This window comes from Pogona vitticeps, chromosome 5, assembly GCF_051106095.1.
Source record: "Pogona vitticeps strain Pit_001003342236 chromosome 5, PviZW2.1, whole genome shotgun sequence".
In the NCBI taxonomy this organism is placed as follows: domain Eukaryota; kingdom Metazoa; phylum Chordata; class Lepidosauria; order Squamata; family Agamidae; genus Pogona; species Pogona vitticeps.
Window position 1 is genome coordinate 158,855,023 of NC_135787.1, and position 26,875 is coordinate 158,881,897.

Here is a 26,875-nt window from a genome sequence, read left to right on the forward strand (position 1 = left end):
GTGACTTATGTGGCTGATAATTTTCTCCTGCAAAAAGTGAAGAAAGAAACTAGAGGACTAGCTATCCTTGACTTGATTCTAACCAATAGGGAACTCTGGGTGAGAGTGACCATGTTCTACTAGAATTCTTGATTTCAAAGGAAACCAAAGCAGAGTGTAGCCACTAGAGATGGGGATATTTGTATTTGTATACAATCGCCTCTATTGGTTAGAATCAAGTACAAATACAAATATTCCCATCCCAGCTATCTTTCTGCTTGGCTGGCCACTCCAGGCAGGGGGCGGGAGGACAAGTCTGCCCCCATGGCTGCTGAGTGGCCATCCAAGCAGGAAGACAGCAAAGCTCTGGGCATCACTGGCAGTACGAGTGGGACCATAGTTGAAGTAGGACACATGAGTGGACAGTCGGGTCCTGGGGACCGGACCCTCATTAAGGCCAGCTTGGCTGGGGATATTCATATTCAAATACAGTGGTGCCACGCTAGACGCTTACCCCGCATGACGTCAAAATCGCTTGACGATGACATTTTTGCAATCGCTATTGCGATCACAAAATGACGGTTCCAATGGGGGAAATCCGCTTTACGTTGATTAGGAGCCTGTTTTTTCCGGCTCCGCAAAATGGCTTCCCTCCCTTTTCAAAATGGCTGCTTTCCGGTTCCGCAAAATGGCTTCCCTCCCATCTCAAAATGGCTGCTTTCTGGCTCCGTAAAATGGCTTCCCTCCGCAAAATGACTTCCCTCGCTTCTCAAAATGGCTGCTTTCCGGTTCCACAAAATGTCTTCCCTCCGCAAAATGTCTTCCCTCCCTTCTCAAAATGGCTGCTTTCCAGACAGAAGCTTTGCATTACAGCGATTCTTAACAGCTGATCAGTGGTTCTCTATGGGCAATCTTCACTGGACGATGAGGTATTTCCCCCATTGGAAAACACTGACCGGTTTTCAATGCATTTCAATGGGTTTTTTACTTTTGCTTGATGACGATTTCAATCTACAGCAATTTTGCTGGAACGCATTATTGTCGTCAAGCGGGGCACCACTGTATCCCCATATCTAGTAGCCACACATACATGCTGGATTTTGAAAAAGCCAGTGTTAATGAACTCAGAACAAGGATAAATAAAATTCCATGGCAGGGGAACCTAATGAGAAATGGAGTCCAAGAAGGGTGGCAGTTTCTAAAGGCACAACTACAAACAATATAAGCAAAAAAAGAGGAGGGAAACAGCAAAAAAGAGGCCAGCGTGGTGGCTTTATGAAAAGCTCAAAGAGGACATGAGAACAAACAAACAAAAAGTTAAGCTTTTGATTTTAAAAAGCCCCATGATATCCTGATTAGCAAACTAACTAAGTGTGGGCTGAATGGAACAAGTGTCCGGTGGATACACAATTGTCTACAGAATCATAAGCAGAGGGTAATGATTAATGGCTCCTTCTCAAACTGGGAGGAGGTGAAAAATGGGGATTCCCCAGGTCTCAGTCCTGGGCCCAATACTCTTCAACACTTTTATTAATGATTTGGATCAGGGGTTACAGGGAATGCTAAACAAATTGCCAGATGACACAAAATTGGGTGGAATAGTTAATAACCTGGAAGACAGAAACAAAATTCAAAATGATCCAGATAGGCTTGAGCACTGGGCTGAAAACAACAGAATGCAATTCAACAGGAAAGTACTACAGATGTTGTAGGTTTTTCAGGCTGTTTGGCCTTGTTCTGAACATTGTTCTTCCTAATGTTTCACCAGTTTCTGTGGCCGGCATCTTCAGAGAAGCTCTGCTGGTGTTTGTGGATTTCGATGGCTTCCCTGTGCAGTTTAACATAATGATTGCTGGTGTTGTCCAGTATTTCTGTATTTTGAAATACAATTTCATGTCCAGCTTGTTTCAGGAAACAATGAAATTGAAATCCACAAACACCAGCAAAGCTTCAACAAAAAGAAGAAAGTCTGAAACTCAACAAAGCCTGGCTCCCAGCACTGAAAAATACAGCTCGCAAAAGGTCAACAAACTCTACCCAGCCACAAGGACCGGTGATCACTGCACACAAAAGACCAGCTAACGACAACCCATCAATTACAGTGGCATATCATCTCTCCCCTTTATCATAACAATACACCCACAACAAAAAACATGCTGATCACTATAATCACCCAATAACCACCCAATCTCTTGAAAAAGACAAAAGCTGATCCCACAGCTATAAATACTCAACTATCCCACAAAACTGCACCAGAGCACAGACAGAGTTCTGGCTACTGTCATCTGAAGATGCCGGTCACAGAGACTGGTGAAATGTTAGGAAGAAAAACCTTCAAAACATGGCCAAACAGCCAAAAAAACCTACAAGAACCATTGGATCCCGACCGTGAAAGCATTCGAGAATGCAAAGTACTATACCTAGGAAAAAGAAACCAAACACACAGTTACAAGATGGGGGATACCTCATTCAGCAATACTACGACTGAGATGGATCTTGGAGTCATTGTAAATCACAAGCTGAATATGAGCTAACAGTCTGATATGGTTACCAAAAAAAGGCAAATGCTTAGGCTCCATTAATAGAAGTATAGTTTCCAAATCCCGCGAGGTAGTAGTTCCCCTCTATTTGGCACTGGTTAGGCCTCATCTTGAATACTGTGTCCAGTTCTGGGCACTGCTCTTCAAGAAAGATGCTGACAAATTGGAACAAGTTCAGAGGACAGGAACAAGTATGATTAGGGGCTGAAATCAAGCCCTGAGAAAACTGTGCATGTATAGCCTTGAGAAAAGAAGACTGATGGATGATACGATAGCACTTTTCAAATATTTGAAAGACTGTCATACATAGGAGGGGCAGGATATGTTCTCAATCATCCCAGAGTTCAGGGCATGCAATAATGGGCTCAAGCTAAAGGAAGCCAGATTTTGGTTGAATATCAGGAAAAACCTCCTGTTAGAGTAGTATGGCAATGGAATCTATTACTTCATGAGGTGGTGAGTGCTGCAACACTGGAGGCATTCAAGAGAAATTTAGACTACCAACTAGCAGATATCCTTTCATCTGTATTCCTGCATTGAGCAGGGGGTTGGACTCAATGGTCTCATACACCCCTTCCAATTTAATTATTCTATGATTCTATTATCGCCCAGTATCCAAAACTCCATTTAGCATTAGTTCCATATAAGTATTGTGAAGTATAAGTATTTTGCTTATCTTAGTCCAGAAATGTAGGAGCTTTCTTGACAGTATAGTCTGATAGTTGTCCCAGAAGAACTGTGTGGCAATATTTACAGCTACAACATATTTGGTATCCACATTCAAGCCATTGCCTCAGCAACCCCTGCTCCTTTAATACCATTAATTACATCTTCATAGAAACTGAAACCAACAACCATAGCTTATAAATGCCCATTAGAAAGTACTAAATTTGATTTAATGGGGTACACCAAATGTTACTATCCAGGATAAAGTAACCAATGGAAATCTGAGATAGCTTCAGTATCTAAAATCTTTTAAAATCAAAAATTATGCTTGGTTCAGCAATATGACATTTCATGACGTTGGGCACTACTCCATTTGTTTTGAAAGAAACTGTCCCCTTTATGAAAATATTGGCAATACAACACTGGTTTTGGCAATTGGGAGGGGGGGTTGATGACTCGCAAGACAAATGTTCCTATGGCCATGCTTCACAAGATGAATGTTTTCCTTTTCTTTGTTTTGTTTTTGTTTTTGTTTTGGACTTATATACCGCCCCATAGCGCTACAAGCACTCTCCGGGCGGTTTACAATTTTAATTATACAGGCTACACATTGTCCCCCCAGCAAGCTGGGTACTCATTTTACCGACCCCGGAAGGATGGAAGGCTGAGTCAACCTTGAGCCGGCTACCTGGGATTTGAACCCCAGGTCGTGAGCACAGTTTTAGCTGCAGTACAGTGTTTTAACCACTGCGCCACGAGGCTCATATTTGCTGATTTTTAAATGTTTTTCTATGATGTTTAAAAAGTTAAAAAAAATTGATGGAAATTTTTGAAATCATCTGCACAATATGTATGGCTTTAAAGAGCATTTAATAAACCCTTTGTAAACCAAATTTGACTTTGTTCTGACTTTTTTTGCCCATAGGAACACATTAATTAGATTTCAATGCATTCCTATGGGAAAACGAGTTTCGCAAGACAATTTTTTTGCAAGACAACATTAACCGCGAAATGAATTAAATTCATCTTGCGAGGCACCACTGTACTTGAGTGTCTATTTTACCAGCACCAACTCAAAACAAAATGTCTTTTGGACATATGGACAGCTTTCTTTCATATGTATTTTGTATTCTTCCCTTTTTTTTCCTTTTTTTTCTTTTTCCTTCTTCTTTTCCCTTCCTTTGTTTTGGTTTGGTTTGGTTTGGGTTTTTTGGTAGAATAAATAGATGGTGAAAGAAGAGGGGGGGGGAAGTTCCCAATATGAAACGCATCCTGTCAAGGCAGTATGCTGTGTCTTATGTTGATGTTGTTGCTGCTTTTTAAATAAGGCTCCATACTTCAAGTCTGTTTAGACAGTTTGTCAAAGAAAGGGTTGTTAATGAGTAATCTTTCTCCATTGCAGCGCTGAGCCAATAAAAAGAAGAGGGCTAAGCCTAAAGTCAGCGTGTTATCACGGAAGGCTTCTGAAAAAAGTGAGAAAAGCAAAACAAAAATGTTCCCATTTGAAAGTCATTTGGATTCTGAGCTGAGTGCAGAAGCATTGATTCACAAAGCCAGTATCTACTACTAGCAAACTCTAAGAAGAAACCAAGTGTAAGTCACTGTGTAGTGGACTATATGTTTTGGATCAAATGATCTATATCTTTGATATATTTATGTATTGATCATATTAGTCTTTGGTCAGTATAGAAACTTAAGTTTTCATTTCATAGAAAAGCTTAACAAGTGAATTATCTAGAGATGAAGTCTGTAACATGGCTTTGTTATTTATTCTTACAGTTATTTAGGCAAATATTTTTGGTAAATAATGTTCTTAAAATAGTACTTCATGCAATCAAGTGAAGAAAGTTCATTATGGATTTAGCATCTATGCTAGAATGTGACTTTTGTGATTTCAGATCATTAATCTGTGAGGAGTAGCAGAAAAAGCAGAATTCCCTACTGTCATAATACATCATTGTTAAATATTGAATGAATATATCCGGAATTCATGCTTTATAAGAATTACGCTTTTGAGCCAGCTTACGGTAAGAATTTTTCCCATTACAAGAAATGCTATCAGGCCTCTAGGTGTATGTTGCAAATAGGTTTTCTCTATTCTCTGTTGTACTATTGTTCAAAATTCCCAAAATAAAACCAACTATGTATAATTATTTAGGAATAATTATACCTAAATACCAAACCCAGAATTTGGCAGCAATATGTACTTTACATGAGCCTGGGGGGTGGGGGAAGACAAAAGGAAATAAAACACACATCAAAAATTTTTTGGAATGAGTTCTCATCACCTGAATGATTAAAAAGTGTATTGTTGATGAAATGTGAGTGACCCAGTGAGAGAATTGAATAAAACTGGGGACACCTAGTCATCTTTCAAATGAAATATATTTATCAGATCCTTTTGCTTTTCTTTAAAGGAAACTTTAAAAATGAGTTTCAATTGTTTACACTGTTTCATTTCCTCTTGAAGATCTATCACAGTATCCTGATTAGTACATTTCCAGATAGGTGTTGATTCCAGCAGCAATCACACTGGTCTATCAGCTTGATTTTTTCAGTCCTTTCTTACACTGGCATACAGCTGACATTCAATGAAGAGTCAGAATTAATTATGTGTGCAAGTAGTCTAAGAGAGATTCATTATTTTTTCAACTTTATTTCCAACTTCCCATGTGATTTTATTTTATTTTGAAAACATGTTAAATATAAAGGCAACATGAATGAAGACTATACATAGGAACAGACCTTAAAAATGAAAAAAAAACCTTAAGATTATAATTATAATCTTCAGTATATTATTTATTTTATTTATTTATTTATTCAGTTTATATCCTGCCCATCTGGTCTGTACAACCACTCTGAGCAGCTATAACATGGGGACATTAGGTGAAGTTTGCTACCCCATGAAAGATTAGATATACACGTTATGCAGCAAAGTATGTTTTACAGTATGTGTGTGTGTATGTATGCACATATGCAATGGAAACAAATGGAAGTCATCCTGCCATAATAAGGCATTTATAGAACAGAGATTTTCTTGTTGTGAATTCAGGATATGTTTGTACACAGCGACTGTCATCTCTCAAATATTGCTGCTTAGTTATTTGTTTTGAAGATTACCTTATATGTCCTGTGTACAGCAGTGGTTGAAATTCTGTTGCTTAGTGCAGCAAGCTGCAACTAGGGTAAGCCAATTGAATCAATGGAGTTTACTCATCGATTTCCCATGGGCTCAATGTGCCTATTCTAGTTGCAACATATTACACTAAGCAACAAGATTTCAGCCAATATGTTCAACATTACAAGGAAGCTTAGCTGTAATTTAATTACTTATAAATAGCACATCCCCAAAATTGTCATAGTATTGCACATTCCCATAAATTATATATATATGAATCAAGCTGGTGGGTTGTTGCCAGCAATATTTAGAGCAATTTGAATGTATCCTTTCTGTAGATAATAGTCCAAAAATGTACTGAAAAATTATCTTCCCTCTTTTTCCCCCCGACTGCCAAATCATAGCCATGGATGCTTGATTCCTTCTGTAGGAAGATGAAAGATATCACACATATATTTCAGTCTATAGATACAATTCTACAGGACTAAATTAGACAGTTTTTACATATATATTGCTGGCAGCACTGTCAAGACTGTACTTCTCAACAGAGGTCCAGGGCCAGACCCAGCAGGACAAGCAGAAGGGGCCCCAGATGCAGCAGGAGTGGCTTCCCATACTTTGAATGATGTGAAGTAATCTACTTTATCATATAACAAGGGAGGCCATATAAGGCTGTTAAGTCTGGAGTTTAAAATTATCTCACACACCTTTAGGCATTGCAGAGGAAGATGAAGGTGGCATGGCTAAAGCTTATGAACAGATAACTGTGCATTCATGCTTCTCAGATTTTGTCTTTCCATCTTCACTTTGTTTGCTAAGAGGGCCCCATTCGTATGTAGTAAATGTGACATTCTGCAAATATGTTTGGCATTTTAAATAAACTGTTTATTTTATCTGTGCATGGACAATGTCTGCTATATTTTAATTAGGGATTCTGGTGTTATGTGAAGAATAAAATAGATAATCCTGGAAAATGAGTCTTTCATGGAAACTGAAATGACAAACCCAACCTGGAAATTTCTGTTGAAGGACAGTATAATCATTTCTATAATAAAACGAAGAAATCAGCTGGCAAAGTGGTATAGTTAATTCTAGACAGCAACTTTCTCATATTAAAAACTGTCACAGTTTTAAATACTGTTACAAAATTTTCACAAAAAGTTGTTCGTTGGCAGAAACAAACAGAAGCATTATCATAAAATGGCATTTTTTCCTTAACTGAACAATTTAGTCCAAATTGCACTAAAACCCACTCATGGAACTTACAAAATATAATGGAATCATGATTTATATCACTGACATTTAGAGGTTGATTTTCTTGCCATCATAATAAAAGAAATTGAATTTTAATACTGTTAAGCCTATTTAGTTTATAGTCTAAAATTTGTCCTTTTATTTAAACAATTGTCAGCTGTTAACTGGTGGGATTTACATGTTGAAAACTGTCATGGTAAACTTGTGAATTATAGAGTAGAGTGGGAGAAATTATATAGCACAGTCCTGGCAGATGCAACATAACATATATAATCATAATCATAACCACAACAACAACAATTGTGTGCCATCGTGTCAATCATAATTCATGGCAACCCCTTCCAGGGTTTCCTAGGTAGGGAGTACTGAGAAATGGTTTACCATTTCCTTCTTTTGGGGGTGCCCTGAGACTGTTCCAATTGCCAAAGACCAAACAAGCTGGCTCTTCTTCTTGGAGGCATCGTGGGAAATTGATCTCCCAATCTCTGGCTCCACCTAACTCACTGGGTTTTGTTTGTCCTTTTCTTTGTCCTTTTAGGGTTTTGTCAGCATTTGGCATAACTTATTGTAACGCCTCTCACAGTAAAAAGACTCTATGGCTTCAGAGATGAACCTAATAGAACATCCTCAGCTACCTCCAGGAGATGGATTTTCTCTTTCCGAAGGTCCTCATTTATTTGGTAAATCAGAAAATGTGCTCGCACCAAAATAATAGCATGGGAAGAAATGCTATTATTTTCCTGCTAACTTTCTTCAAGCTATTTATATTTTTCTGAAAAATGCTCAGGTTTTGCTGATTCCCACAGTTGGTTTATTTGTATGTTATAATTTATACTTGTCATACCGCTCTAAGTAACAGAATAAAACCAGAACATACAAGCAGGGGATGGACTGTAGCTCAGTGGCAGTGCATGTGATCTAGCTTGTGGCATCTTAAGGCAGAAGTGTGTGAGAGAGATTGCTGTGTGAAATCTGGGGGGCCAGTCATTGTAGGTTCAGGAGTAGTCAGACAGATGAACCCCTGATCTCACTCAGCCCAGAGCAGCTTCCACGGTTCCAAGTGAAATTCAAAACTGAATAAACTCATAACCAGAACTTCCAAGAGGCAGGTGTGGTAGAGTGCAATCCAGTGTCACATTAGGTAATATTATATGTATTAAACATTAATGCAAATTCATTCTTTCTTTCTTTCTTTCTTTCTTTCTTTCTTTCTTTCTTTCTTTCTTTCTTTCTTTCTTTCTTTCTTTCTTTCTTTCTTTCTTTCTTTCTTTCTTTCTTTCTTTCTTTCTTTCTTTCTTTAGTGGCTAGGCCACTACTCTAGGCTGCTTACAATATCATAAACATATATTGAAATTGCAGTAATAATCTGATAAAACATCATACAAGGAAAAGCCAATCTCTAAGTATAAAATAACTAATAGATATAGATATAGATTTTAAAAAATCAAAGCACAATATATGGTGGCAAAACAGGGGCGATTTTACCAGAATTCATGGAATATAGGTAGAATTAGTTCTGGGTGAGGCTATGAAGGGCCTGTAAGAACATACAAGTTTTGAGTTGTTTTTTTAAAGCCAAGGAAGGAAGGGGCCAATTGTACCTCAGTTGGGAGGGAGTTCCATAATCATGCAGCTACCACAGAGAAGGTCTGGTTTTGAGTTGTATGTGAGGTGTGGGTACAGGTGGTCATTCTGAAGGTGAGGTGCTCAGACAAGTAACAAGACCCTAAACCAGTTAGGGCTTTAGAAATCAGCATAAGCACCTTGAATTTAGCACGGTAGCATACAGGCAGCCAGTGCAAATGCACCAGGACAGGTGACATATGATCATAGTTTGATGTTCTTGACACCAGCCTGGCTGCTGCATTTTGCATTTGCAGCAGCTCCCAAACCACCCTCAAAGGCAGCCCCACATAAAGAGCATTGCAATAGTCTCTCCTCAAGATTACCATTGCATCAACCAGTGTTGTTAGGAATTTCATGTTAAGGTAGGGGTGAAGTTGTACAAGCTACCTCAGATGAAAAAAAAGACAGACCTGGCCATGGTTGAGATCTGATTTGTCATTGAGAGGTCCAGGTTCAGGAGCACACCCAGATTGCAAACTGGATCCTTCAGGGGCAGTGTGAGTCCATTTAGACCAGACAAGCTGCCTCCTAGTCCATCAGGAGTCTCTCCCAACAACAGATCTCCATCCTATCAAGGTTAAATTTCAACTTGTTAGCCTCTGTCCAGTCTATAACTGCAACCGGTCAGGGCTCAAAGATCTGCGCAGCTTGTGCTGCTGAAGATGAGAAGGAGAGGTAGAGTTGTGTGTCATCAGCATATTCATGAAAGTGGACTCCAAATCTCCAAACGATCTCCCCCAGTGGCCTCATATAGATGTTAAATAGCAGTGGAGAGATGACCAAGCCCTGTGGGACACGGCATTGCAGTACACATGGGGACAAAATAACCTCCCCAAGCTGAACACTCTGGTGCTGGCTCTCAAAGAAGGATAGGAGCCAAAATAATGATGTGCCTCTGATCCCCAACCCAACAACCAGTGCAGGAGGATACTGTGGTCGATGGTATCAAAGGCTGCTAAGAGATCCAGGAGGACCAACTGAGTCACACTCCCTTAGTCAGCTTCCTGAAGAAGATCATCAAGCAAAGCAACCAAAACTATCTCAGTCCTGCGGTGTGGCCTGAACCCCAATTGAAATGGAATAATGGGATTTCCCAATCCCTTCTCCCTCCCATGACAGGACTATTTCTTCTTGCAGCTTGCCAGTCTTCAGACCCTCTTGGTCTCTCTCCAGTTTTCCCCACCTGCATGCTCTGAAGTTTTCATTAAATAGATTGAGGTGATGATGTGGGAAAATAGGAACTTTAACTCAAGGGTCTTGTGAACCCATATGTGCCTGTAAAATTTATCTCTGTGGCTAATAGGGTAATCCAAACAGTTGCCCTCCACACTTACCTGCTTTTACCTGCCTTTCCCATATACAGTAGTACATAGTTTGGTATGGCACTGTCTCTCCACAATGAAGGCCCTGCCTGTCAGAACATTTTACCAGCTCAGCCAGTAGTTTGGGATAATTAGGATAACTAGTTTTTAGTATATGTATTATTTTTGTTAGGTAAAACAATAGTAACTGTTCAGCTTCTATATAGTGTCCCTGTACAATGCAATAATATCTTTTTATCAGGGAACAATAAAAAATACGTTTACTAAATATCTAAAAGATATGACGTACTTTTATTCTCTTTTTGTTGTGCATTTCATTTGTAAACCAGCAAAAGAGGGCCATTATCTCCCATGAGGTAAAAAGAAGCAGTTACCTCAGGAACTAGAGTTTCACTGCCACTGACAGGCACTGAATAATTAAATATGTGTATTTATTGTTATACTTTCAAATCTGAGAGGAATGGGGGCAATTTGGCAGTTTCCATTTCATACACTTTTATACCACAAACCAGATCTAGAGACTTCCCTGTGACACAGCCTTAGGTTATGTGGTAAACACCGGTCTGTACTCTCTTCTTAAACAACATTAGAATTAAAGGTTTAGCTACTCTTTTCTTTGGTGAAAGACGGTTTAAACCATGTGAATAGTAAACAAACACCACATTTAGACAGCCAAAAACTAAGCATATTAGTGGCTCTACAAAAGGGGCAAGCAAGATCAATTCCTTGTCTTTGTTTTGCAGAGAGGGCGAAGACTCCAGTGTTTTAAATGTCGAAAATGGTTGAACAATAGGATCATATCATGCTTGAGATCAGGCTGCATCTGGCATAAAAAAAAGAGCATCTGGATTGTTGCTTTCATAACATAGATTCTCGTAATAAACAGGCCAGAAAGAGTTTTCAGGGTCAAAAGAATACAGACCAATATTTAAACTGGGCCTACATAGTGAATGTAAAATAATTTAACAGAAAGAAGAGGCAAAGTCAATGCAGTCCCCATTCTGCAAACAAAAATACAGTATGCATAAGCAATAATATAAAGAGGACTGTTTCATGGAACCAGAAAACTAACAAATGAAGTATCTGTAGCCCCAGCTTTTAATTTCAGCTGGAATAGCAACTGAATTGCTATTTAAAGGCAATTGTTTAAAGGCATAATAGCTAAAATATTCTAAGCCCTGGCAAACAAACTCCAGGTGCATTGAAAAGCTGAAAGTGAATACTGACTGGCCTTCAAGCTTAGTGCAGTGATGGCTTGAAGTTTCTCCTCCCTCAAATGCTGCTGCTGCTGTGCTCACTCTCGTTTCCCCCACATGACACAGCCACCATGGCAACAAGTAATTCTGCTTTGGCCTGTCCCTTGCTAGCTAGTGCTTATGGTTCAAAACTAAACTACTACTTGATTTTCATTGGAACCAGGCAGCCATCACCTTAGATTCCACCAACCCACTCTCAGGTGCCAGCCCATTGCACAGAAAGGTAGAGTGGTGGATCACATCCCATTCTAAAGCATTGGGAGTCAGGGACACATATGGTGTGGTGCATGTGTAAAAGTACCTGGACATCACAGCAGTACTGTTGGGTTAGCATTAGAGGTAATCTAGGTGGGAAGTACAGTGTTCACAGCGCCATACCAAAGGATAGTAATGAAAAGGGGTACTTGGCTCTAGTCAGGGCATGAGCCAAAGAATTCGTAGTACTGGTCCTTAGTGCCTCTTCTAATGAGGCCTCTTTTTATGAACAGTACTGAAAACAGTTATTTACAGCCTCAGAAGGGAAGGAACCCTTCACAAAGCTAGCTAGGCCATGCTAGGTGGGGAATTCTGGGAGTTGTAGTCCAAAAAGTAATATTCCCTGTCTCTGAACTGCTTCCACATGTAGATCTTTTTGTTCAACGGGGAGAAAGGAATAGATTCATTGTCCTTGCTGTTGACTTCTTTTCTGACTCTATCTGCCTTGACATTGGCACTGTGAGAAAGAGCAAGATCTTCCTGGAAACACTCCCACACTCTTGATCAAATCCAAGAGCAGAACAGATTGTGTGGCCAGCAATTCAGGGCTATTTTTGACACACAATTATTCTTGAAGAATATTGAGATGAGAATCTCAGAGGAGAATCCTTATAGCAGGGGGTCTTGATGGAGCAGCTGTCTTCCCTCCCTCATGCAAACTTGGTGCTGTTCCCTCCCCCAATGATCTAGAAGATATCAAATGGTACAGGAAATTTTACATAGCATTTTCCAAACAGACTTTTCATAACAAAGTTAATCAGTAAACTGCATAACCTCTGGCCTAGTATTTCCTTGGCTAGTCTTAGAGGAAGTTTTAGTTTTCACTTCTGAGTCAAGTACTGGAATGTTAAAGCAATAGGAGAAAGCCATACTATAAAGGAACTGGTTCTCTGGAACTGCCTTGTAAATGGTCAGATTGACACTCTCAGACAAAAAAGGTAGGAAATGTCCATAGAATGCTTGTGGTTTGTGACTCTAAATACTAGATAAAGCTATTTCAGCTCCACAGAAATGTATGTAGAAATGGGTGTTTGGGTATTGAAGATTTTCATCATTGTTTTCCATGCTATATGTCACAACGTGGGTGCTTGTTTGCATAGCCCAGTTTGGTTTGGATTATGAAGATCTTCACTATCTTGTGCAATAGTTTCTGATAGGGTTGTTGTGATTCTTCTTGCTCTGAGCTTATGATAGATTATAACAAGTGTTTGTGTGTGCATATGTATGCATGTGCACATGTGTGCTGTTTTATAGGAATGAACCAGCCACTCTAGCAAAGTGTCATAACGACCATCCTCCTCCTCACTGCTGCTGTTGTTCTATTGTTTCAGGATACTCATGGTCTCCTGGTCTCTGTTAAACTTATGAAGCAAAATTGAATATCTAGAGCCTCTTACCAGTTAAATTGAACTAATATGTATTCAATAATCTTGACTATACCTAAAATGTGTACTGCAAAGTTCGACCAAAATCTACCAAGTCCAGTTGTCATTGAACCTGAACAATTGGTAGCACCTGATGTTCCTTTGAAATATGACCAGTTGAGGACCATGGCCTGCTTTTGCCAACCCTGCTGTATGGCATTCTTTGCTAGAGTACAGTACAGGGATAAGCTCAGTGAATAAGATCCAGAGCTTGGAACATATGCAGGAAAAGGCAGCCAGTGTCTTCTGAAACTGGAAATGCTGTCAGTCACCTATTTTGCCAGGCTACGCCCACCACATTCCCTCGGCCAGAGCCACCCAAAGTTTCTCCTACTTGCTCTGCTCCAATTCTGGACAGGAAAACTCTTCCTGCCAGCTATGAGAGATCAATCCATCCTCCATATTGAGAGACACCTCTGTGCCTTTGACTATGAAGTACTGGGGGAAAGCAACAAGAGAAGGGTACAGTACATAGTGGCTTCCTAGAGGCATATGGAAACAGAATGCTAAACAAGATACAAATAAATTACTTTTCCAGTACCACCAGTTCATTACAAGATATACCATCTGTGTGTATGTGTATGTTGGAATGACTGAGATGTATTATTTACATAATAAAATATTGTTACCAATCAGATTTTGTCCGGCATTAGCCAATTGGTGTTTGAAGTGGTTAACTGCCAGATAAAAGAAAACATGACAGGATGAGGCTTATTCTGCTAATTATGTTTGTCTATTACCATGAGGCTTTTCCATTGAGAAGTAGTGTTTTTTTCAGTTGAGCTGCCTGCTATTAGTACTTTATTAAAGGAAGCTGTTTTTAAATGTTCTAAGTCTGTCAAGCACAAATCTGTACCAAGTAAAATGTTCAAGTACTGTTAGTTTATTTTTCAAAATGTTATACAGTAAACATTCTTAAAGTTTTCCTGTGACTAAATGAACATTATTTCAATTGCTGGTCAACACAAGTTCATATAGGTACACCAAGCAAGAAGTTATTTATGATCTGTGTGGTTTTTATGCTCATGCTTGTTTTGTAAACCTCAACATCCTTCAGTACCATTTGTCCCCACATTTTCTTAAGTTGAGTTGAGTTGCGGAGACCCAGAAAGGTCTGGGTTCTATCAGAAGCCCTACTTAGCACTTGTTTGTTTTTAAATACAAACATCATCTGGGCAGCAGGGAAAATGCTAGTGACTTTGATCAACTTTTTTTTAAATCCAAAATTTCAGCTGATCTGTGAACTGGACGCATGCTGAGCCTCTAATATGCTTGTCTATATGTGGATCAGGCACAGCTTCTCTTGAGTCTGTCCTCAAACTCAGGAATCAGATGGGTGTACCAAAACATGTACAGAACAACTTATATTCTGGTTGGAAGACACCTACATGACTACCAGAGAGGTGGAAAGATTCAGAAGGAACAGGAAACAGGTTTTTTTTAAAAGAGTACACCATGGCTGCAGATTCATTAATAGGGTCTGCTTATCTCATCAGCATATTCAACTCAGAATGACTGGACATGAGTCCATGGGGAGGGAGATGAAAAATAGCAATGAACATCCCATAGACTGATAAAAACAAATGTGGATTTTGTGTTATTTTGTAGGTGTACTTCCAGAGCCAATGACTTCCCCATTGCAAGATTCTGGTGTGTCACATTATTCCCAGTATAACAACACTGTGCACTTTCCTTCAGCACAGCCTCCAGGCTCTTCACCATCTTATTATCCCAGCCTCAGCTTCTATCCCCAACAGCCTGATGAATGGTACTCACCTGTAACCTATGAGGTCAGAAAAATACCCTCTGAAAACTTTTTCCCAAAGGAGCCTGACCTAGGAAGCATGCCAGTTGCCAAGAAGTCTCGGATGGGCCTTTCCTCAGGAAGAATGAAAGGCGAGGAGCTGTGTGTTGTCTGTGGTGATAAAGCCTCTGGGTACCATTACAATGCTCTTACTTGTGAAGGTTGCAAAGGTAAGGCAAGCAAGCAAATAAACAAACAAACAAACAAACAATGTGTGTTCCTATGTGTGTACACAAAATGACTGCTTATATATGTCATTTATTTGGATAAAATTGGAATCTGAACATGGAATTCTGGTCACTTTAGGTTTCATTTTTCTGGTTCATAAAGATCTAATAAATATCATAATAAGTCTTTACAAATGCAGACTGCAACTTTTGGTAGAGTTGCTCACAATTTAGCAAGAGACGTTTTGGAAGAGAGGCAATGGATGAATAGTGTGCCAGCATAATGGTTGTGTCTTTTCTTCTGGATGTCAGCTTTCTAGTGCATTTTCCCTGTCAGAAAGTAGGGCAGGCCCAAGGCCATGGAGACATTATTAGGGATGTGCATGGCAAAAAAAATGTCCATGTTTCTTTCCCATAAGGTTCTTTCAGGGGTGCCTCATTTGTTTTGGTATTTTTTTGTTGTTGTACCGGTCCTTTCATTTTTTTGTGAAAAGAAAAAAAATACTGTAGGTCATTTTGTTTTGAGTATCTCAATTTCTTTTTCCCAGCACTCCAAAAGCGCTAAAAAAAATATCTAAAAACAATTCCAAAATTATAGAGAGGCTCAGTCCACTCCAATGGTAATGGTACCATGTTGGTAATGGTACAGCCAACAACAGCCACCCATACAGCCCAGTGGCACATTGGTCCACCTCCTGGCCCACACATCCTCACAGAAGCAAACAAAACAGTCCCACCCCGCCCGATAATACACTTTTAGCAGAATAAATACAGGTTAAAATAATAAAACAACATATTTTTTAAAAAACAAATCAAGCAAGCAGGAATGAAACTCTTCAAAAGGGGGGGGGGGATAACAAACAAACAAAAAAAGACCATGTGGAGATAGCCTCTATTGGAACTCATTCCTTCACACACCTTTGTGAGTCATTGAGAATCCTGGCAGCTTACAGGAGTGTCTGGGGAGATTTTCAAAGGGTGAAAAGAAGAGGCACAGGAAGAGCAAACACATAAAAGAACAGCTCTACCTCCTGCCATTTTGACAGCTCCCTGTCCCTTAATTTGGCCAGGTGGGGGTCTTGCCGAATTAATTTTTTACTGAAGTCCCATTCCTAGTAGATACCTAGTATTCCTGCACTGAGCAGCGGGTTCGACTTGATGACCTTGTAGGCCCCTTCCAACTTCACTTTTCTATGATTCTGTGATACCCTTATGATCTGTATGGAGATTTGATTGTTTGCTTTTAAGTACTAGTGCAGGTTCTTTTGATAGATTATATAGTTTTAAATATCCTATTTTAATTTTATCTTAAACCTATTTTTAAATTAAGGAAAAAAATTTGCCGGCAGGGAAAAAATCATAAGCTTTAAACTCAGCCTGTTATTTCCCCTCCTTAACATCGAAATATATTAAACTCTTTAAAAAAAAAGTTATGGAACAGCAAATATATGGCTCTGAGTGAAAATAGCAGGTAATTTACATTTCAAAAGAGGTCTGCCAGTGTCAGTCAAGCATATTTGAATGGAGATTGCACACAAAACAATTCAGATGCAACTTCCCATGGACATAGCCAAATGCCAGTTTTGTTGACAAAAGATGCAGCTTTATTATTTCATAAGAAAAACTGCCACTGTCTACTTTGAATGAGAGGCATGCCAGATCCTAAACAGGCCTCATTACTACAGTACTAGCAATGGTACTACTGCATGTTTATAAAGTTTATAAATTAAAAGCAATATACTTCTAATTGTTGTGGGAAAACAAAGCTGCCTCCCATTGTTGCTCCTTGTTGGGAATTCTTGAAGAGGCATCAGGCTGCCTACTTGGAGAAAAACATACTGAACAAAATGGATGTTCTGGGATCTCGTCCAGAAATGCAGTCCTTATCTGAATTATTCCTTATTTAAAATAGGTCTGGAATTTGTTTGTTTCTTTGGGAACATAAAACAGATCACTGATGTCCTCTCTATAAGCTGCCCAGAGTGGTAGAATATACCAGATGGGTGGGATATAAATCGAACAAATAAGTAAATAAATAAATAAATAAGTAAAGCTCAAAACATTTTAAAAGGAACCTTGTTGCGCATGGGGCATTTTGTAGCCTGCACAATTAATTTTTAAACCTCTCAGAGAGTTTTTTATGTGGTACATAAGCAGCACACTTTTCTTTTCTTTGAAACAGTTAGCTGCTCTTATCCTGTTACCTTTCCACCAGTTGGCAGAAACCTTTTGGCTTGGGGCAGTTAAATAGCTATTGAGTAAAAGGCTTGTAAGTAGTTGATGCTGTGCTTTTCTCCTGATAAGTTTTTTTTTAATTTTTTCATCTTCTTGTGAGCCAGTCTGAGTTTTGTGAGAAAAGTAAAGTAGAAATAGAAATCAAAAAGACATTAATTTATATAGATCTAAAAAGACATATATCATCTGGATCAAAGAAACTTCCTAATTGTGTCAAGGAAATTTCCATCACTATTGATCTGTGTTTTTTTTTAATTTATGTACTGCCTTACATCTTGTTGCACAACAGGAATTATATAATTGGGAGCAGAATATTGCTGCTGATTAAAGGCTTCCTCTTTTTCTGTGATTTTGGGGTGTGCACTGCTTCTATATGCAATGAAGTTATGTGCACCTCCCAAAATTACAAAAGAAAGCTTACAATCAGTAGCAATCAGGCACTACCAATGACATTATTCTTCCATCCAACAGAATTTCTGCCAATAATTAATTGTAGCATTTCTTTTTAAGTAAAACCCAGTTTCAAACTAAAACCTCACCAAACTAAAACCTCACCTCCCTGTTCATTCCTCAGGTTTCTTCAGAAGAAGCATCACCAAAAATGCTGTATACAAGTGTAAAAATGGTGGGAACTGTGAGATGGACATGTATATGAGGAGAAAATGCCAGAAGTGTCGTCTACAGAAATGCAAAGAAGTAGGAATGCTGGCTGAGTGTATGTATACAGATATTTGTACCCCATAAATATTTGTTTAAGCTTGGGAGTTTACATGGTTCCCTTATATATGGGGAAAAGCAAACTAAAAATGAGGATCTAACGTATTTATTGGTTTATAGTTATACCTATAATTTTGAGTGTTATATCTCAGAATGCTATTTTTGGATATTCAAGCCTTTAAACAACAATAAAACAAAACAAAAAGGTAAGGAACCAACACCAAGGTATTCTATTTAATTAAAAGAACAACTGCCCATGACCCTCTGTAACTGACTGCTGAGCACAGGAGGCAAATGGTATACCAATTAAGGCAATTAACTGGTCTACCTACACTTGACTACACTGACAGACAGCTGTCATCTAGATTCTAGCTAATTGTCCTACTAATTGGACCTTGCCTTCTTAAGCTGTTTTAGGACCTACATTTGCTTGTTAAGCATTGGAATCCTCTAATAAAAGCATGGGATTCCATTTTCAGTCACTTCTTCAGATTCTGCAGTATAGAAAGGCTGTGAAAAGAAGTGTTCAACCCTTTTCTCCTATAACATTTTTATGAAATAGCTGTCCATCTCCCCCAGATTCCCTTTGCTCTTTACAGGAAGATATACCTGGTATCTCTATAGCTGCAATTCAATTTTTTAATTAATATTATTAAATTTTATTTTTCATAAATTTTGTTCCATAAAAGTATTAAATCATATTTTACTATAATTGGAGATTTTTTGCATAATATGTGAGTTGGTCCTCAGAGTCTTGGCATTACCTTAACTACTAAACTATAAGTGCATTTTATATAAAGCATTAAGACTGTGTGTTTTATTTAAAAACTCACTTCCTGGCACATACCTCCTTTGGAAAGATGGAGGAATAGGATTAAGGCTGCTTTTTATGTTCCCTGTTGATGGTTCCAATCATCTTTGCATAACCATAGTGTCGCACCAATTTAGGTTCATACCGGAAATTAATCTACTCTGGGTTTTTAATATACTTTCGTCCTCCAATCTGATCATGAGATGCAATATTAACTGTTAGGCTTTGTGAAAAACAACAGCTTCTGTCAGTGCTTCAAAATCATGCAAAAATTATAATATAATTAATCTTTTATTCTGTAAATTTAACAGACCACAGAGATTATGAGATATGTTCAATTTCCACCCAATGCATCAATACACAAAACAAATCATTCAATGAATCGGCAGGTGTTACATGAAAATAAAAAGCCACAGTGTGGAATCCAGCTTTATCAATTGCTGCGAGAGAAGCTGAGGAAAGGGGAGAGTCGTACGGATTGCCACTGTCCTGGTGCCTAATAATAGAATAAACAGGGAAGGAAAAATAGGTCATTGTAAATAATACTGACCAAATATACTGGAAATGGAAACTTTTAAAGTAGCTGATCATTTTCTCAGATTGTCCTGTATGAAACAAAGGCCAACAACAGGTGCTGACACTTGAATCTTCTTCTGCAATGGAAACCTGCACTTTGTTACTTTGAGGCTCATATAACTCATTACTTAAACATAAGCACCTTCTTGTAAAGTGCAGCAATGAGGACACATTGCAAGTTGTTTGCCTAGCAACTTTCAAATAAGGAGTGGTACTGTACATTTTCGTGAGCTTAAAAAAACCCTCAAGGTTAATTGAGTGGTTGAACATGAGACTCCTACTTGTAAATCAACTTGAAGTGAAATAGTTTCTTTGAAATTAATGTTACCTTGGACTTTGCTTCATTTACACATAATATAGTCCTGCAATTATTCCTGTGGAATTTTGCTCTACTACCAAAGAGAGAGTTTTACCAATATTTATCGTCTTACTCAGGTGTTCCTGGTTCATGATGCATCACAAAGTCAGTAATAGGTAATCATGTCATTGTAGGTCTCTGTATCTTATACAGCTTTGCATCAGAAGCTATTTCAATGAAGCAGATTTTGAAAACAGTCTTCTCTCTGTTCCAGTTTGTATACCAAAGGGAAGGAGAGATTGGCATTGTACATAATTTATTAAAAGCTAAAGTATGGCATTATAATCCCTTGATTGGAAACCTGCAGTGTAGCCAAATATAGAACCATGAATACACCTCCAAAAACGGAGGAGGAAGTGAAGTACAGTACTGTAGTAAGTTGCAAGCAGACCCATTAAATCGGGGTAATTTGATTTCCATAAGTTCCATGGATTCAATGTGTCTACTCTAATTGCAACTTATTACTGTATTAGATGTCTGTCATTGTGAAGTACATAAGAAGGGACTAGGGTAACTATCTTATAAGATTACATTCAGAGCTGGGAAGTAAGCATTACAAGTAATGTCACATACAATGCACTACCTTGATGGGTAATGACGGCCAACATTATTACTTTTTTAGTATTCTAAAATGAATCACAAAAATGTTACAATATTTGCAGTGAGAAAATGGTATTCAGTATTGTTAAAAATTTACTGGGGTTATCCTTTTTAGCTATTCTTTCTGTTAAAAAAAATAACACATATTATTATTTGTGTCTAACAAATGACAAGTAATGTAAAAATAGTAGCAAACAAGTAAAAATGAGCTTTTTTTCTGTATCATTTCTACACTCTGGCAACCCTTGAGTCTTTTTAGATCATTAAAAGTCAAGCAACAAGAGAGCATGATTACTGCTGCAGATAATTATGTATGATGTGGAGAAAGTAAATGCAGATTCTCCTCTCTTTCTCTCTCCATACTATTCCCTCTGTCATATTATTAGTCCTTCAAATCATCCATTGAAGCTCAATGGTGGGAGATTTAGGACTGATAAAAAAGAATTACTTCAGCCAACACATAATTAAACTACGAAATTTGTTGCCACAAGATATAATTGCGGCCACTAAATGCACGGCTTTATGAGATCGTAGACAACATTTATGGAGGATAAACAGGGACTATCCTGATGCCTCATGATGGAAAGCAACAGAATACCCCCAACACATGGCCTTCAGCTTGTATATGTGCACAGACATGTTGTACCTGCAGCAACACAAACAACCATCCTTGTCCTCACCCCGTTTCCTGGCTCAGAGAGGGTGGAGGAGGAAAAGACAATGCTGCTGCAATATTCTCATCCTTGGAGGAAAATAAGCAAAAGAAGAGGGAGAGAAGGTGAAGAAGAGCTACAACAGGAGCACCTCCTGAGGGAGTAAGAGTAAGGCAAGCTGCATGGCCCAAATATTTGTTGTCATGTGTCATCAGATCACTTTCAAATTATGACAGTCCTAACAGAGACTTCGAGCTGTGTGAGATGTTCAAGGTTTCCTATTACTACACATACACCCGTATGTTTGACCCCTGGTTTTCTGAGTTTTAGTTTGACACTCCTGACAGTGTATCCACCACACCACATTGGCACAGGTATAGCTGGACTTTTTTTAAAAAATCACAAGACCCCACAGAGCTATGTATTTATTTACAGTGGGGTCTTGACTTGAGAACTTAATCCGTATTGGAAGGCGGTTCTCAAGTCAAAAAGTCTGTAAGTCAAGTCTCCATTGACCTACAGTGCATTGAAAACCGATTAATCCCGTAACAGGCCGTTTTTGTTCCATTTTGGTTTTTTTTCTGGTCTGTAAGTCAAATCTCAGTCTGCAAGTCAAACCTAAATTTTGCGGCCAGAGAAGTCTGTAACTCAAAAAGTCTGTAAGTCAAGCCTTCTGTAAGTCAAGGGTCCACTGTAGAATATTGCCAACTCTGTAGAGCTGTCCTCTGGTGGGGGACATGTGTTGTCTAGCCTTCTTCTGTTTAGGTTGCTAAAGAGACAGCTACAATTCATGGCAGCTATACATTACCTTCTGTATCACAGGCAGAGAGCTTTTGACTAAGATTTGCTAAGATCGTAAGCAAGACACCCATACTATGGTTGTGTTTTGCTTAGATGTCTTTTTAGCTACTGCAGGAACAGAATGCTGGATCAGATGGCCTTTGGTGATGCAACACAGTTCTTCTTCTCTGTGTGTACCATCAGCAGTGGAGATTAAGAAGATGGTTACTGGAGAGGGAAGATTTTCTGTGCTTTTGCTTCTATTGTGGAACTTTCTCCCACAGAAAATTTACCTGGTACTTTTTTGTGAGTCATAGAGAATTCTCATTGCTCAATCAAAGTTTGCCCTTCCAGTGGGTAAACTGTTCATTTTGTCTTGGGCTGTCTCTATGGCTGTTATTTCAGTATAATTTTGTGGTTTTTTGGTTTTATCTCCTGTGCCATTTTCGAATACATATGCTTTTACATACTGTAACTTTAAAAAACAGACAGGGCTGGCGAGTACCTTTGGCAGAAATGTGACCTTTTTAAACAAAAACCCAACCAAACAAAATAAGCTCCAATATTTTATCATGTGTTGTTATGACAACAATTGAAATGTGAGGAAGGACATTCATCCCTGAAAACATGAAGTTAACATCAAATGGTGTAGTGGGCATAATGGGGGGCTAGGACCTGAGTGATCTCGTCCATAAAATTCCCTAGATGATCTTGGTCACTTTCTTTCAGCCTGACTTACCTCATGGGATATTGTGATATGAAGTGGTAAGGAGGAAAGCCATGGAAGTAGTTCTGATCTTGCCAGAGAAAAGATGGGATATACATGTAATGAATAAATAGAAACAAAAATAAATAGAATATTCAGCAGATGGAAGGCACTATGTTTGTGCTTCCTATGTGTTACAAGTACATCTTTCCCTTCCTCCCAGCACTGCAATGTTCACTGTATGTGAAAGCCACATTCAGGTACAGGTATTGCTTTCCTGCAACATGTGAAATGGCCACCACACTTTAGCAGTATTCATTCTTCATAAGAAGCTCGGGGGGGGGGGGGGACAAACACACGACCAGGTGAAATGAGGAAAGTAAGCATCAATTCTCCTGTCTGCATCATTGTCATGAACAGTATTTTACTCCTTCCAGATATTATATGTGGAACTGTTATTTTAATCCTTTAAATTTCCTCTTCTTCCAGTGATAGAGGAAGCTTGCTTTCTGTGAGGCATAATTTTATAATATACAGGATATTAAAAGCATTCACCACTGAATTAGGCATTTTCATTGATATCTTCCTCAACAGTATCTGGACTCTGAAAGATACGATTTACGTGTTCTCCAGCATCAAAGGGAGGACTCTCAGGTGACCCTCTCTTTTAAAAAAAAACCTACTTTAATTTCAGCTGTTATGGAGGTTACGCCCTTGGATTGACATTTTCCTGCTTCTCTGTCAATGGCAGTTCGTCACTCAGGAAGATTTTGTCCACATGATATAGTGAAAGATGCAATATAATATCCCATATCAAACAAGCTATAGAACTTCATAACAGCATTTTTGAATATTAAGAGCAGTTTTTCATAATTAACTTTGCTTGGGGATGACCTTTTGAACAACTGTGGACTGAGGAGGATTCATACTTGATTCATGGGAGGCAGTGTTTGGTTTTGCAATAAAAAAAGAGGGAGGCTTAGATTATCACAGAAAGCCAGAGCCTGGATGTTCTCACTCCCCCATCCTCAATATATGTATATCAACTGAATTTTGTTAGCTGCCCAGGGGGCTGCCTATTGAGAGGGTAGTATTTACATGTTTGCCAATAATAATAATAATAATAATAATAATAATAATAATAATAATAATAATAATAATAATAATAATAATAATAATAATAATAATAATAATAATAATAATAATAATAATAAAAATTCCATCATCACCAACAGGATCTCCCAGTAATCCAGTATGTGGCTGACATACTGGCCAAAATCCTGTTGCTTTGTGTAGTAAATAGTACAAGGTTGGCTGACTGAATCAATGAAGATTTGGTGAATCAATTCCTCCTTAAGTTCCATTGATTCAATGGGCATGCACTGGTGTAATTTACTTTTACTATACTGAGCAACAGAATTTTGGTCTCTACGTTGCTGGTAAAAAAACTATTTTTCTGAGGCTTCACTTTACAAGTTGTTTTTTATCCTTTCAATTACTTTGTAAGAGAGCACTTTTGTGACCTCTGAATTCCAGTGTTTCTCCAACTAGAACAGATGCTATGGAGTGATTTCCACAAATGTAGAGCAGCCGGGCTTAGAAATGAACTGAAAACCAGAACAATATTTTAATGTTGCTATTCTGCTGAAAAAGCTCACAATCAATATCTATTTCAGGTACAGCTAACCAACTTCAAGTACAGCCCCATGTTCAATACACTGTAGAAGACTAAATACTGTATTAGTTTTTGTTGCAGTAGACCAGCAATGGTGAACCTATGGCATGTGTGCCACAGCTGGCACGTGGAGCTCTTTCTGCCGGCATGTGAGCCATAAGTTGCCACATCGCTACTCTCCCCCCCCCCCCGGCGCAGCCAAACCTGGGAAGGCAGTGCTGGCACTTCAGCAGGCAGATCCAGAGCAACTGGCTCTGGCGGCGTATCCAGAGTGGGGTCTCGAGGCATCTCTGTGCCAGGATTTTCCCTTCCGCTGCCACTTCCAGTTCCACTGCCACCACTTCTGATTCTGCTGCTGCTGCTGTGGCACACCACGTGTGTGTGTGGGGGTGTTTGTTTGTTTGTTTTCCGGTTTGGTCACTCGAGCCCAAAAAAGTTTGCCACCACTGCAGTAGACTAACAAGTATAAGGATGTGCCTCTGGTGAGCAAGGCCAAGACCACCCATCCTATGGTATTCCCAATTACAATCTATGAATAAGAACACCAGTCAGTGAAGAAAACTGCCTTGTAGATTATTGTGGACCAACAGAAAGATAAATAGGTGGTGCTAGATTACATCAAAACTGACTAGAAATCAAAATGATTTATCTGAGGTTGTCATATTTTGGACATATTTATTAGAGAACAACACTGACTAGAATGACAATAATGCTAGGAAACGTGGAAGATGGGAGAAAAAGAGGAAAATCCAGTATGAAATGGGTTGATTCAGTAAAGGAAGTCATGACCCTTAGTTTGCAAGACCCAAGCAAGGTTGTTAATGATGGGACCTTTTGGAATTTATTAATTCATATGGTTACTATACATCAGAAGCAAGTTGATGACACATAACAACAACAGATTAAATGAAGAGTTTTCCATTCTATCAATAATTCCATTCTATCAATAATTGTGGCCAGAAGAGTTTGCAGCTGGCTTAGTATAGTAAATTAAGGAATATATTAGATGCACATGGAGAGATGTTTATTTTTAATCTAACTTGCACACATGATGAAATGTCATACGTACACATGCTAGATGTTCATTATGCACTGTGTTGCAGGTTTGTTAACAGAAATACAGTGCAAGTCAAAACGGCTAAGAAAAAATATATCTCAGCCTCTTCATCAGACAGCTAGTGAAGATACTGAGGGATGTGACTCAAAGCAAGTGTCATCCACAACCAGACTCTACAAGGTAATAAAATTATTGTAGCATCTTGCCGATTGCAGAGTTCTGAGGTGTGATACAATTAAGAAGCATAGAAGGTTACATCAGGAAAATGACATGCTAGGTTCTGGATAATAAATCAAAAGATATTTCGATATGCATTTGGCAGGTGACATTAAATATCTGATCTCTGTAGACAACACAAAGGACTGCATTGGAATAAAACCATGAGCATTTGAATTCTGGTTTATTTTCATACTACATAAGCACATGATTTCAACATTATTTGCATGGTTGTGCTGAAAATGTTGGGTTGAGGGGTCTCAAGTGAGGTATAATCGATACAAATATACAGTGGTGCCTCGACTTACGAATGTCCTGACATACGACTATTTAGGGTTGCGACCAGCTCCAGCCGCAAAATTTTGCTTCAACTTGAGGGTGGAGCTTCGAGTTGCAACTGGAAAAAGGCAGGGAAAAAAGGTGGGGAATTCAAATTTGCTAACCATTGGTAGGCGAAGAGGCTGCTTCTTCGTTGCTCTTTCGCCCCAACAATTAGAGTAAGTGTGTCAGAGGAGGCTTTGGACTGCCTAGAGCTGCTTTCTGCTCCTGAGTAAGTACATTTACTTTGTTCTGCAAGGTGGTTTTGGGTTTTTGGGGGGGGGGGTTATGTTTCTGTGCTGTGATGTTTTTTGTGTTTTGGTGTGTGCTTTCTCTCAGCCCCATTGCGTTCTGTGTGGGGGGGGTGTTTTTGTGTGTTTTTCCCAGCCCCATTGCATTCCGATGTGGCTGGCTGTGTGTGTGAGGTTCTTTTTGTGTGTTTTCCCCCAGCCCTATAGTGTTCCGATGGGGCTGGATGTGTGTTTTTGGTTTTGGTAATTATTTTTTTCAGCCACGGTGCATTCTGATGGGGCTTGTGGTTTGTTATTTTGTTTGTTTGTTTGTTTGGTAATTTTCCCCCTGGCCCCAACACATTCCTATGGGGCTTGGAGTGTATTATTATTATTATTATTATTATTATTATTATTATTATTATTATTATTATTATTATTATTATTATTATTATTATTATTATTATTATTATTATTATTATTATTATTATTATTATTATTGGTGTTTTTCCCCTTCTGGAATGGATTAATT

The 26,875-nt window shown here is 38.7% G+C and overlaps 1 protein-coding gene across 5 annotated transcripts in view; it reads left to right on the plus strand.

The window, feature by feature from the left end:
- The first annotated feature begins 373 nt into the window (after positions 1 to 373).
- NR1H4 (nuclear receptor subfamily 1 group H member 4) overlaps positions 374 to 26,875 on the plus strand; it is a 44,202-nt gene continuing 17,700 nt past the window's right edge. The window contains exons 1-6 of one of the 5 annotated variants that reach the window (XM_020803342.3): positions 374 to 4,778; positions 5,084 to 5,212; positions 8,096 to 8,237; positions 15,049 to 15,414; positions 18,221 to 18,361; positions 25,626 to 25,759. In XM_020803342.3, the coding sequence (XP_020659001.3) occupies positions 8,153 to 8,237; positions 15,049 to 15,414; positions 18,221 to 18,361; positions 25,626 to 25,759 (726 nt within the window). In that variant the 5' untranslated portion in view covers positions 374 to 4,778; positions 5,084 to 5,212; positions 8,096 to 8,152. Of the gene's footprint in view, positions 4,779 to 5,083; positions 5,213 to 8,095; positions 8,238 to 8,445; positions 12,955 to 15,048; positions 15,415 to 18,220; positions 18,362 to 25,625; positions 25,760 to 26,875 lie in introns of those variants that run through there. The other 4 variants (XM_078376072.1, XM_020803343.3, XM_078376073.1 and 1 more) reach the window with 4 other exon arrangements.